Source organism: Nuphar pumila, chromosome 7 (assembly GCF_984573655.1).
Source record: "Nuphar pumila chromosome 7, dmNupPumi1.hap1.1, whole genome shotgun sequence".
Lineage (NCBI taxonomy): Eukaryota > Viridiplantae > Streptophyta > Magnoliopsida > Nymphaeales > Nymphaeaceae > Nuphar > Nuphar pumila.
Genome location: NC_143255.1, coordinates 49,940,054 through 49,954,001, shown reverse-complemented (window position 1 = coordinate 49,954,001; position 13,948 = coordinate 49,940,054). Strand labels below are relative to the sequence as shown.

The 13,948-nt window shown below is 37.7% G+C and overlaps 1 protein-coding gene across 1 annotated transcript; it reads right to left on the bottom strand.

Annotated features, from left to right (window-relative positions):
- Positions 1-6,006: 6,006 nt before the first annotated feature.
- On the bottom strand, positions 6,007-6,432 carry LOC149832224 (disease resistance protein RUN1-like). The gene has a single exon (XM_090013194.1). It carries the CDS (start codon positions 6,430-6,432, stop codon positions 6,007-6,009), a length of 426 nt encoding a protein of 141 aa, XP_089869320.1.
- Between the last annotated feature and the right edge of the window lie 7,516 nt (positions 6,433-13,948).

Below are 13,948 nucleotides of genomic sequence, written 5' to 3'. Positions count from 1 at the left end.
TGTGCATGTACATGCTAAGTATGCATGTAATGTAACATGATATGCAAGATATAATGTTAAAATAGATGGTGTATATGAGAAAGTGATGTGATATGTATTACAAGATGTATTTCACTAGCTTGAGTATGCTTCCTCATCACTTATTTGACTTTCATATTCTTTATCTCAACCATTAATTTTATGACTATTTCAAATAATAACCATTGTGCAAAGCAACTTTATCTCAACCATTAATTTTACCATGTTGAGAGGATGCCATAACTGTGAGTTAAGACATCAAAATGTAAACCATTTTTTAGTTGGTATTACTTTTTGTTTCAAGATTCATAGATGAAAGCCCATTTCCCTTAACAAAATTCTGCAATTATGAAGGTTGTACTCCCAATGGTAGTGGTGTTCTGAACCAAAACGTAATGACTTCAGGATTGTATGAGAAAGGTTTCAACTTTCAACACACAACACTCTTTGAAAACTAGTGGCATGGTAATTTCCACGCCGAACAAGTAACTCATTCAATACCCTCAAATCTAAGGTCCATGTATTTGGTGCAATGGGGATAATTTGAAAAAAAAAATAGATGTGAATTGTTTCGATAAGCTAAATACAATAATGACAATATTAATACACTTCAAAATATTTTCACTAATTTTAATGCATATAATACTTTTCATTCATGCACATCATCCAACATACCTTAACAAGCATTTTAGTATACATTATACTTGCATAAGTGCATATAATGAAAATTATAGGCCTTCTATATATATATATATACAAGTAAAAGATTCCTAGCGATAATGAATGAATATGCATATAAATGAAGATGGTGTATATTACATCTTTCCAATACAAATGCACATAAAAGCACACACGTGTGCACACATGCACACTTCTAGGATATTTAGATCAATAAGTGTATGTTAGGAGGAACTAAATTTAGTGATACAAATGATTTTATGTAGTTAAAAAGCTAAAAATTTAATAAGAAAAAGAATAAAATCCAGGAGGTATTCTTTGTGAATAAAAGAGCAATGGAGCTCACAAAAAGATTTTTTAGAAAAATCTCAGTTAAAAAACTGGAATTTCAAAAGAATAAAAGATTTATTCTGAGAATTAGAAGGATAAAGCCATAAATCACAAAAATCTAAAATATAAGAATTAAAAATATAATATTTTTGAGCTTCTAAGCATTTAAATGAATATTAGTATGGGATTGGTTGGGAGGGCAAGATATAAAACTTTTAGCAATGGGATCACTTCAAGCTGGTAGGATCCAATGTCTTTGTGGATGTTGATACCATTAACACACACACACACACACACACACACACACACACACACACATATTACTGCTATCAATACACATGTTTCTCCATATTGGTGCCACATTTAAGGATGAAGGCAAAGAGAGAGGGAGGGGATGGAGGCATGTGCCTCTATCAGCTATAAAAGCCCTCTCAAAGCTTGCATGAACTATAATCATGGACTAAAGACCTTGATCTAAGGTTATTTTTTGATTTAACCTGAAAGTTACTTTTAGATTAAGGTCTTTCGTATATCTGGTTTTGTTTTGTGTTTTTGTACATGTTGCACATGTTGAATAAAATTGGGGGCCCTTACCCCAACATTCTACATAAAAAAAAATGAAGGTCTTTTGTTATTTAAAAAATTGTAAGTGGGAACAAAATCATCATAAGCTTACAGTTTAAAGATAGTGAACTTATCATGATTTTATAAAAAACCACAATAAAATAACGATAAATATAATTTTAGAGAAAAACTAAATTGTTCACTCTTTCCCTTATGTGTCAGTTTTGTGAATTTATCAAAAAATGTGTAAATTTTCAATATGTCAGATATATTTGTCACTATGCTATCATCTTTCAACATATAGTGTGGAGGCAGAAGGCATAACCACAATATCACCAGTTTAGACAAAAAATCAGTCAATTCAGTTGAAGCAAAATGCCATGGCTGTATATCCAAACAGACATGTATAATGATGCTTCAATTTCTTGCAAGAACACCCAAGAAAAAAATTAAACACATAGAAAAATGGTTCAATTGTATCATCACTCTTCACTTGAATAACCAACACAACCAATACTGCTCTAAGTGGGTCTACAAAACAGGTTAGACTTAGGCCAGGAATGTTGGACTAGACAGATTGTGTCCAATTCCAATGAGGAAGCCTAAGCAGATCCATGCCCAAGCATAGTCCATTTAAAACTGGATTAGTATGTATAACTTACAGAGTCCATGTTTGCTTGAATATAACTTACAAAGTCCATGTTTGCTCGAAACTGGAGCAGAGTTATGGAGGCCACAACAGCTCATGCAGAATCCCTCCACTGCAACATCCTTGGATGTGAGGACAAAAGTGATGCCATTAGAAGTGGCATTCTTGGCAGCTAGCTCACCTATTTGTGCCCTCTTGAGTGACTTTCCTAATGAGTACTTGTCATCCAAGACCTATTTTCCTAGCACCACTGTAGTGGTACCTGGTTTGCCTGCCTTGACCATGTACCCTTCTATGAGCTTTCACCATGATAACACAGAAGGGCTCATCTTCTTCTGTTGGTTGAGAGAGCTGAGGAAGTCACTCGCAATGGACCCCTTAGCAGCTGTGAACTGCCCATACCAAACAATACTGAGGGGGAGGTTTCCTTGGAGCAAGGCACTCTTGTGGTAAGTGAGCACAAGAGGGGTTGGCTGCACTAAAGTAGTTTAACTGGAGTGAACATAAACAACTATAGGGTTAACATTGGATGCCCTCCACTATATTTTATTCACTAGTATAAATTAATGGATTTTTCATATTTTCTTGATTTTTTTTATTTCAATCCCTACTGATATGTTTATACAGTTCATTTAGTTAAAACCATATGCTTTAGATTATCAGATTACATTGTATAAGGAGTCTTTTAAAAGCAACAAAAACCAGCAGTTCATAATACACCAAAATTTCACAATTAAGAAATTCATGTTTTTATGTCAAAAACACTCAGTCTAGTTGGTGATTATCCTGTTGAGGATTTGATGTAACAGGATCAACTCACCATGAATTAAAGGGTTATCTCTAAAAGGGCACTAAAGTCAGCCACAAGGTTTACTATTTTGTGATAAATGGTGCAAATCCTATTATCCAAATAAAGACCATAATTTCTAAAAATAGGCTTAGTGCTTTTTTCTTTCTTTCTTGATAACATATGAAAATCACCTCACTTACCATGAAATGGTCCATACTAAACTCATCTATATAGGTCAGAATGAGAAAATAAAACTTACACCGATGATTTTTTGCTACAAAATATGGTACTATCAAGAGTAGCCAATATTTTCCCTAAATTATAAGATGTGGTTCAGTCAAGTACACACTCAAGTTTATGAGAACTCTACTCTTGCTTGGCTTCCAAAAAATTGACGCTATGTGCTATGCTAGAAGCTAGTTGTACTCTTAAGCTAAGAAAAATGTTGTAATGTTTCTACTATCTTCACCACCTAAATAAAATTTTAATATATAATTGGCCTATTCTTGTTTTGAACCCTATCTTCATAAATTTCAAAATCTTCTAAACATCACCAATTTATTGCATTATTTTTTTGAACTCATCTGAATCTCCTAAAATAAAGGAATCATTAATTTGGTCACCGACTCTTACAACACCCTTGCCTGAATACTATATTTTTTTTAAATATTTGAACTCAATATATCTAAAACAGGCGAACTGCACTTAGAAATTGATAGGAATGGAAAGCTAAATTTGCTGAAGCAATTTAATAGTATTAAATGGAACTTGTCAACCAACTGAAGAAGGGAAAGAAATAAGAACATATTGGTTCATACTTCATGCCCCACTTGCAATTCAAGTTTTTATAATAAATTGACCCCAAGAGATTGCCTACATGGCATCGGCATGCCATGCTTAGCATTAAGCATCACGTATTTTGCTCTGCTACGCTACTGCAATGCACATTTATATAGGCAATGATGTCTGACAAGTTGGGTCTCCCGATGGTGTGACACTGATGTCCGACAAGCATAGGAACTGATGGCTAGGGTGGTCAGCGACGACACAGAATCGTCACCACACACCAAAAGCAGGGAAGGTAGTGAGGGTTACGGTAGTGGTGTAGAGAGAAATGAGGAATCAGGGAAAGAGAAAGGAAGGGAAGGTTGGTGACAACCCATAATGGTGGTGCCCTTCAGCAAGCAGGGGTGTCGGCGATGATGCAACTCCAGCGATGGTTGATGACGATGGCATCAGGTTGCGAATGGGGAAGGGGAGAAGGCATCACAGTGGGTCACGCTGGTGGCAGCCTCGAGTCGGCGCTCGAACAGAGGGGAGACACCAGAACGACATAGGAAAGAAAAAAGGGAGAAGAAGAAAAGGGGAAATGGAAACAGAGGAGGAGATGGTGGTGGTCACGGCAGCGCCACAACTCCAGTCAATTGGCAAACAAGGAAGGAAGGAGGAGGAGGCCATGGTCGTAACAACCACGTTGGTCTCCGACAGACACCCAAACTGACACTTCACAGTTGTGGCTCACCTGACTTCCGGCGTCAGTGGTGGAGGGTTTTAGAAGAGAGGGAATCGCCGAAATGGTGAGGCGATGTCGCAGGTTCTGACAATGACACAGCTCGCAACTAAGGTGCCCTCAGGTCGACTATCAAATGAAGAAGGAAGGAAGGAGAAAGGAGGTTAGAAGAGGGGTTTGTTGGGGGTGTCAGCGACGACACTGCTCGGGCGAGGTCGCAGACGAGGAAAGGCAAAAGAGAAGAGTGAGGAGGTGACACTGCAGACAAAGCTCTCAACGGCGGCACACATCGGTGAGAGAGATGGAGTGAGGGAAGGAGGAGGTGAAGGAGAGAACTCGGGCGACGGACGACGACTGCATGCGAGGGTTGAAACAGAAAGGGAAAGAAAGGGGCTCGCGCCCTAGTTGGCCATATTGAAAAGTAGTGACGGATTAACGATGGAAACATTCCGTCTCAAACACCGTCACAAATTAGCGACAGAGTAGCTACGAAAAAATTCTGTCGCTCATCTGTCGCGAAGTTGCGACGGAGTTTGAGACAAAATGTTTATGTCGCTAATCCATCACTAATTAGCAATGATTTTTGAGACAAATTTTTTTCATCGCTAATTCTGCAACTAATTTCAATTTTAGGGACGACTAATTTTCTCTAACTAATCCATCGCAAATTTGCGATGGATTATTTCTGTCGCAAATTTCCATTGCTAATTAATGTTTTTTTTGTAGTATTTTGAAGCCTTATAAAATCCTACCTAAACATTCTAAAAGCCAATTCCCACTAAGTGAAACATGTAGATCGCATTTATAAGGCTAGATTTATGAATAATAATAAAAAAATATAAAAAATTATAAAAAAAATATAAAGGAGACATTTGTAGGTAAAGGCGACACTAGTATATATATACATATAATGAAAAAAAAATACCATACTTTTTGATGCTTTAGTACATCTATCACTTCTTTTCGAACCCACAGCCTGCAACGTGCACTGAGCTCTGATTTACTTTCTTCTTCAACAATATGCCTTCCGATCTCTCTAAGCACATCGTGCATTTCCAGTTTGTCTTCATCAGTAATCTTAACGCGTGATTTTTGACAAAGTGCGCTAATTGACATCCTCTGGAAAAAGCCGCAACCATCCCACACATAAATTGCAGTTTCCTTATCGATTCCGTTGAGGAAGTACGCGATGTCAAGGAAAATGGATTTTTGATGGTCATCAGTTAGATGATCGTAGCTTACTTTTACTTTTAGGCTCGCATGAATTTCATCTTTACGATAAACGACGCCTAGCATGCGTATCATTTCCTTCCATGCTTCCATGTCTCTGTTATCATACAAAGTTGATGCGAGTACTTTAATAGCCAACGGCAAACCATCAATTGCCCTTACTATTTTCTCGGATATATCCTCGAACCTATCATCTGGACAGTCTTTTCTGAAAGCATGCCAACTGAAAAGTTGAAGCTATTCGCTTCGATCCAATTTCTTTGGCATGTAGATCTGTTGTTCTTCCATGCCATGAAGTCGTAGCACATGATCATCCCTTGTGGTGACAATGACGATGCTTCCTTGAAGGAACCATTCCTTCTTTCCTGCTAGCACCGCAAGTTGCTCCACCTTGTCAACATCATCAAGAACCACGAGGACCTTCTTGCTTCCCAGAATCCTTTGAAGAATGGCAACTCCATTGTTGGTGTTAGTCACTGGTTCTGGACCTCTAGAAATGTCAGATATCAATTGATTTTGCAGTCCAACTAGTCCGTTTCGCACAGCTGCTTCTCTAATGTTGGCAATGATGCTACGGGCTCGAAACTCAGAGTGGAATTTGTTGTAGACGGCCTTTGCAAGTGTCGTCTTGCCGAGTCCTCCCATTCCGTGGATGCCCACCATTCTTGCACCGTCGTCTTCAACTACACATCCAACAGTTTCATGATTTGGTTAACCCGTGGCTTGATTCCAAACGGACGTTCAACCATATCCAACAGACTATTCTTTAACTGTTCTAGCACCCTCTTCACGATCAGTTCCACGAGCTTCCCCTCGTGTCTGGCAATAGTATTATTTAGAAGGACTGAAATTAGAGCAGTTTGCAGCAATGTTTTCAGTATCGGTGCTATTAACAGAAGTAGCAGAGAAGACCCTCGATTTTCTCCTGAAATCAAGGAGAGCCAGATCTCTCGGATATCTCCTAAGCAGCAGGCGTTACCTACTATGCATATCTCGGATAACAAGATAAATCGTGAACGTGATCCACAGCCACAATGTGTAAATCGCTACATGGGTCAATATGTAAATCGCTACATGTTGCCTACTGATAACAAGATAAATCGTGAACGTGATCCACGACCAGAATGTGCAAATCGTTACATGGGTCAATATGTAAATCACTACATGTTACCTACTATGCATACCTCGGATATGCAAGATATGCATATCTATGCTAAAAGTAAGTCTATCATGGATAACAAACTTTCTGTTTGTAAATCCACCTTTCCAAAAGATATAGCAAAATAGTGGGCTCTGTATATTGTAATATTGTGAGGGCTAAAGTGAATAAGAAAAAAACAGTGTTCATTGTCGTGGATGTAGGCTATTCAGCCGAACCACGCATATATGTTTTTCCTTTGTTTTGCTTTCTTCTTATGGTATCAGAGCCATGACCTCTTCTTTGGTTTTAGCCTCGATCAAGTAGCTATATCCATCGACCCTAAATGTAGCCAATTTTGTTTCTATCAAACTCTCAAACTCGAACTACCTGCTATGGAGAACACAGGTGTTGGGGCTCATTGAATCTCAAGATCTTCAAGGGTTCGTTGATGGTACCACAGTTGTTCCACCTCAGTCTATCATTAAAGATGACGACACTGTCATGGTAAATCCAGATTATGTTGCTTGGCGAAAGTTTGATCGGCTTTTGCGTGGGTGGATGACCGTCACTCTCTCAGAAGAAGTGCTTGGATTTGTGGTTGGTATAGATTCAGCCGCTCAGGTATGGAAAATTCTAGAAGATAACTTTGCTTTAGACTCTCAAGAACAAGAGTGTTTTCTCATTCAGAAAATGCAAACCTTTAAAAATGGAATGTTAACTATGGCTGAATATCTTGCTGCTTTTAAAAACATTTGTGATGAACTTGCGCCCATTGGCAAGCCTCAATTGGATGAACATAAGGTTTTTTCACTTCTCAATGGTCTGGGAATTGAATATGAATAATTTGTGAGCACCAAGTTGAAACCGCCGATTCCTGCCTATTCACGTCTTATAACTCTTCTTCAAGGGCATGAAACTCGAAAATCCCTACAGCCAAGTGAACATAGCCTCAACGTAATCAACATGCTGCTTTCTATACTAAAAACAGTCAGGAGGTCGTGGAGGATATAACAACAATAGACGAGGGGGTAATAATACTTTCTCATCTCGTGGCCGCAATTTTTCTCAAGTAAGAAATCAATCTACATGGCAGCCACATCAAAATCAAAATCAAAATCAAAATCAAAATCAAAATCAGAAAGGCAAGCCGACGGACAATAAGGAAAAAATTGTTTGTCAAATTTGTATGAAACCTAATCACTTTGCTCTAAAATGTTATCATAGGTTCAATCACATGTATCAAGCGTCAGATATTCCTCAAGCCCTGACAGCCATGAGCATTGCTGATAGTCAAGATGAAGCGTGGTTCCCAGACACAGGCGCCAATTCTCATGTCACCAATGATTTAGGTAATTTATCTCATCTGATGCCCTATATTGGACCTGAAAAAATCATGATCGAAAATGGTGAGAAGCTTGACATTACTCACACTGAGTCTGTTAGTCTTACAACTAAGCATGGCAATATTGAACTTGAGAATGTTCTGGTTGTCCCAGCTATTAAGAAAAATCTTATATTCGTAAGTCAGTTAACTACTGATAAAAATTGAACTATGGAGTTTTTTGCTGATCACTTTGATATAAAGAACAAAGCAACTTAAAAGTCAATAGCAACGAGACCTAGATGCGGGGATGTTTATGTTCTGCCACAAGCAACCAAGACCCTATTCTTTGCAAACCGGTAGCGAGTTGCTGATTTTGACACATGGCATCGGCGTTTAGGGCACCCACATATGGACATAGTTGATTTTTTGATCAAGCATCAATTTATTTCCAGTTCCAATAATAAAAGCAATGGATTATGTCATAGATGTGACATTGCTAAGTTTTGTCAATTACCTTTTGAATCATCTACGTCTCAAAACCAAATTTTGTTTCAAAAAATACATTGTGACTTATGGGACCCTGCTCCAGTTATGACAGCCCAAGGTTTTCAATATTATGCTGCTTTTGTTGATGATTGCTCTAGATTTGTGTGGATATATCCTTTACATAAGAAATCTGATTTTTTGACCAATTTAAGATCTTTTATGCTATGGTCAAAAATCATTTTCAGCATGATATTGGAATTTTTCGGACCAACGGTGTGGTCGATTTCACATCAAGTAAATTTGAGAGTTTTTTGAAAGAACATGGGACAGTTCACCAAATGTCGTGTCCTAGAACTCCTGCTCAAAATGCTTCGTGTTGAACGAAAACACAGGAGCATTGTTGAACTAGGACTCAGTATGATGTTTTTTGCGGGGGTACCTCTAAAGTATTGGTTTGAAGCTTTTCAAACAACTGTATGGCTTCTCAATCGATTACCCACTACTGCATTGCAAATGATGACACCCTATGAAAAACTCTTTCAACCCCCCCCGGATTATAGCTACCTTCAAACTTTTGGATCACAATGCTTTCCTCATCTTCGGGGCTATGTCAAGCATAAATTTGAACCCTGGTCGCTACCATGTGTCTTCCTAGGGTACAATGATGTCTACAGGGGCTATCAGTGTCTTCATCTAGCAACTGGTCGTCTCTATATTAGTCGTCATGTTATATTTGATGAACATACTCTTCCTTTCAAGGAAACTTCTTTCAAGCTTGGTGAACATAGCAAATTAGCCATTTTCTCGAACTGGCTTGACCAACAATAGAAAAACGAACATATCAATCCCCCTCCAGATCAATCTTCAGCATTACCAGACATCGATCCTCGTAGCTGCTCTAGTTGTGATAACAGTTCCAGAATTATAAACGATGTCAACAACCCACCATCTGAATCAAATCACTTTGAGTTATCGACAGATGAATAATCGCCGGAACCATCTGCTTCCCTTCGGGAGTCCTTCCAAGAACTTTCCCACAACTCTACAACAACCAATACCCATACCATGGTTACTAGAGCCAAAGTCAACATATTTAAACCCAATTCTCAATATTTTTTAGCCCAACTTGAGGTCCCATTTAAACCTAAATTGGTTAAGATCGCGCTTAAACATTCTGGATGGTATCAAGCCATGAAAGAGGAAATGCATGCACTCCAACAAACCCATACTTGGGATCTCGTTCCGAGATCAGCCTCCATGAACATTGTTGGATGTCGATGGGTCTTCAAAACCAAATTGAAATCTGATGGGAGTTTGGAATGTCTCAAAGCTAGACTAGTTGCTAAAGGCTTCACTCAAGTTCCATGTGTCGACTTTCTTGAAACTTTTTCTCCAGTGGTCAAACCGACCACCATTCACATTGTTTTGTCCGTTGCTTTATCTGATGGTTGGAATATTCGACAGCTTGATATTAAAAATGCCTTCTTGGACGGCTACCTGGATGAGTCTGTCTTTATGGATCAACCACCCAAATTTCAAGATCCCACTCATCCAAACCACGTATGTTGGTTACGCAGAGGCACTTTATGGTCTTCAACAATCACCACGGGCTTGATTTGACAGATTTAAAACTTTCCTTCTTACACTTGGTTTCTATTGTAGCGTTGCTGATTCTTCCTTGTTCATTCTCAATTCTGATCATGGGCTACTTTACTTGTTACTATATGTTGATGATATTATTATCACAAGCAACAATACCAGTTATATGAGTAACATCATCTCTCAGCTCAATACAAAATTTGCTATGAAAGATTTGGGAGATATTCATCACTTTTTAGGCATTCAAGTTCATCAGACTCAAGATGGTCTTTTTCTGAATCAAACTCGATATGCAAATATTGGATAAAGCTCACATGGTTGATTACAAGCCTCTTTCCACACCAATGGTTTCCTGACCTCAACCTCCTTCTTATGATTCTCCTTTTGACGACATAAGGTTTTTTCAAAGTCTTGCGGGAAGCTTACAGTACCTCACCTTCACCCGACCTGATCTCTCTTACAACATCAATTTTATATGCCAATACATTCATGCTCCTTCAAAGTATCATTTTCAGCTTCTGAAGCGTATTCTTTGCTACGTTAAAGGAACCATCAATCTTGGAATTCATTTACATGCTCGTAATACTTTCACTCTTTATGCCTTTTTCGACTATGATTGGGCTGGTTGTTCTACTACATGTCGCTCTACGACTGACTTTAGCATGTACTTAGGCAATAATTGTGTATCTTGGAGTGTGAAGAAGCAACCCACTGTTGCCCGGTCCAGTTCAGAGGCTGAATACCAGGCACTTGCTTCCACTGCGACAGAACTTACTTGGATTAGCTTCATTTTTTGAGATCTTGGCATCTTTATCTCCCAGACACCTGTCATTTATTGTGATAACATCTCTGCCCTCCATATGACTGTTAATCCATTTTTTCATAACCAGAGTAAACATATTGTCATTGACTATCATTTTGTTCAGAAAAAGGTGGTTCAACGTCAGCTAGAGATGCATTTTGTATCTTCCTCCCTTCAAGTGGCAGATATATTTACAAAGCCTCTCACTAAAGCTACCTTTCATACTCTTCGACTTCAAGTTGCCTCCTGTGCCTTGCTTGAAGGGGGTATTAACAGAAGTAGCAATGAAGACCCTCGATCTTCTCCTGAAATCAAGGAGAGCCGGATCTCTCGGATATCTCCTAAGAAGCAGTCATTACCTACTATGCATATCTCGGATAACAAGACAAATCGTGAATGTGATCCACAACCACATTGTGTAAATCGCTACATGGGTCAATATGTAAATCGCCACATATTACCTACTGATAACAAGATAAATCGTGAATGTGATCCATGGCCACAATGTACAAATCGTTACATGGATCAATATGTAAATCGCTACATGTTACCTACTATGCATACCTCGGATATGCAAGATATGCATATCTATGCTAAAAGCAAGTCTATCATGGATAACAAACTTTCTGTTTGTAAATCCACCTTTCCAAAAGATAGAGCAAAATAGTGGGCTCTATATATTGTAATATTGTGAGGGCTACAGTGAATTAAAAAAATCAATGTTCATTGTCGTGGATGTAGGCTATTCAGTCGAACCACGTATATCTGTTTTTCCTTTGTTTTGCTTTCTTCTTAGGTGCATGTCGGCCTATATGGGCCGCTATGCATCGTATCGGCAAAAATTCGAAACGCCGTAGGCTTGAATTGGCTATAAAAATATTTTTTAATATTATTTCAACAGTTTTACCACTTGTCACGTTATAATTAATACATAACAATTTTTTATTGTTTTTGGGCCGATATGAGTATGGGTATCGGCCGATACAGCTGAATAGGTGGCCCAAAGATTTAGGGCCGATACCGAAACTGACAACAACTTTGCGGACCTCATGGAATGCTGATTGGCTGTGTCACATAGCCGGTACACTTGAGCACTCCCTTGATCTCCTCTCCTAGGAAAAGAACAATTTGTTAAGTGCAATTGGCACCATTTATAGCCATTTCGGGGCATTCAATGTCTTTCCATTTGGTCCCTCTGTCTTCATATCATAGTTTTAGTAAACATCTCGTAGAATCATAGAGCCTAAGGGCATGATTGCAAAACAACAATCTGAATCTCAAGAGAAAGTTTCCACTTGAGAAAGTAATTCATCTGACTTCACTTTCTTAGGGTTCAACTTTCACACGTTTGCCTATCCAATGGCTATTAATATTTGAAATAAAGTTGCTGTTCAGATGGACAGAAACATTGTTGAAAATAGGTGGGCTGCTGGTTCACTCCAACTAGGGGTATCAACGGGCCTGTTTTACCCGGACCAAACCCTATAGGGAGTTATGGTGACAAATAAGAAAACCCCATAAAGACCCGGGATTGGACCCGAAGGTCCGATTAATACATGGACCCAGGTATAGTTTCTGAAATTTTAAACTAAACCCAAGCCCGACCTGAGTTCCGATTAAGACTCACAAATTTGTAATGTAAAAATGATAAAAAATATTATTTTATTGGAAATGTTCCGGATCTGGTTCATGTAGTTCTTATCGGGTTTGAGTATGTTTTTTCTTATAGTAGACTCGATTAGACATGGGTCTGGACCCAATGCCATACCCAAAAATCTGGACCAAGTCTGGTCCCACATGAGTCCGAACCAAACCCGACCCATTGACACCCTAACTCCAAATGAGCTAAAAATCATAGGTGCAAAGACATGTCGACCCTATCAAAACTGTTAAAATGGATTCGGCATGGCCCAAATGCTAGAAACATGCTCTTGCATCATTTTTTTCTCTCAATGAAAAAATACATGTTATGAGCCAAGAAAATATCACATATTATAGATAATTGATTTTTGAAGGCTCATAAACTCATACCGATGTTTCGTAATGGGACAATCCAGGAGACAATTCCGGCTAAGCAAACCATATAAGCTACATTTGTAAGGTTAGATTTAAAAAATGCAACCTAAAAAATGAAAATATGAAAAAAAAATCAATTCTATGTAACATCGACATGACCAAATGTTAATCACACAAATATATATTTATCGATAGGCTTTTACTGGCACAAAAGGTGCGCCAGTAAAAATTGAATTTAATGTAGTGTTTTCTTATATATATATAGTTAATCTAGCATTAAACTAGTTTTATTTAATATTAGATGTGTTTAACCCAATAAAATGACCAAAGTACCTTTAAAGTAATGATATTTTTTAAATTACTTAATTACTTTTTGGGGTCAAAAAAGTAACTTTGACTTTTCATATTTAAAGTTTCAAAGTACACCTTTTACTTTTTGGAAAAAGGTATTTTAACTTTTATTTCCCTCCAAATCAGAATGATTCGCAATGATAAAAAAAGTAAACATATTATTAAAAAATGTCATTACTTTTAAAAGTATTATAGTTATTTCAATGAGTTGAATGTATTTAGTATGAAATACAGCTAGTTTTTCTCTCTCTCTCTCTCTCTCTCTCTCTATATATATATATATATATATATATATATATATATATATATATATATATATATATATATATATATATATATATATATATTGGTAATGATAAAATAGCCTCAAATACCTACTCTCACTTAATACACGCTTTAGATTATCAAATTTCTTAAACATTTTTTTGTTGACCAGACCTTATAAATATGATCTATAAGC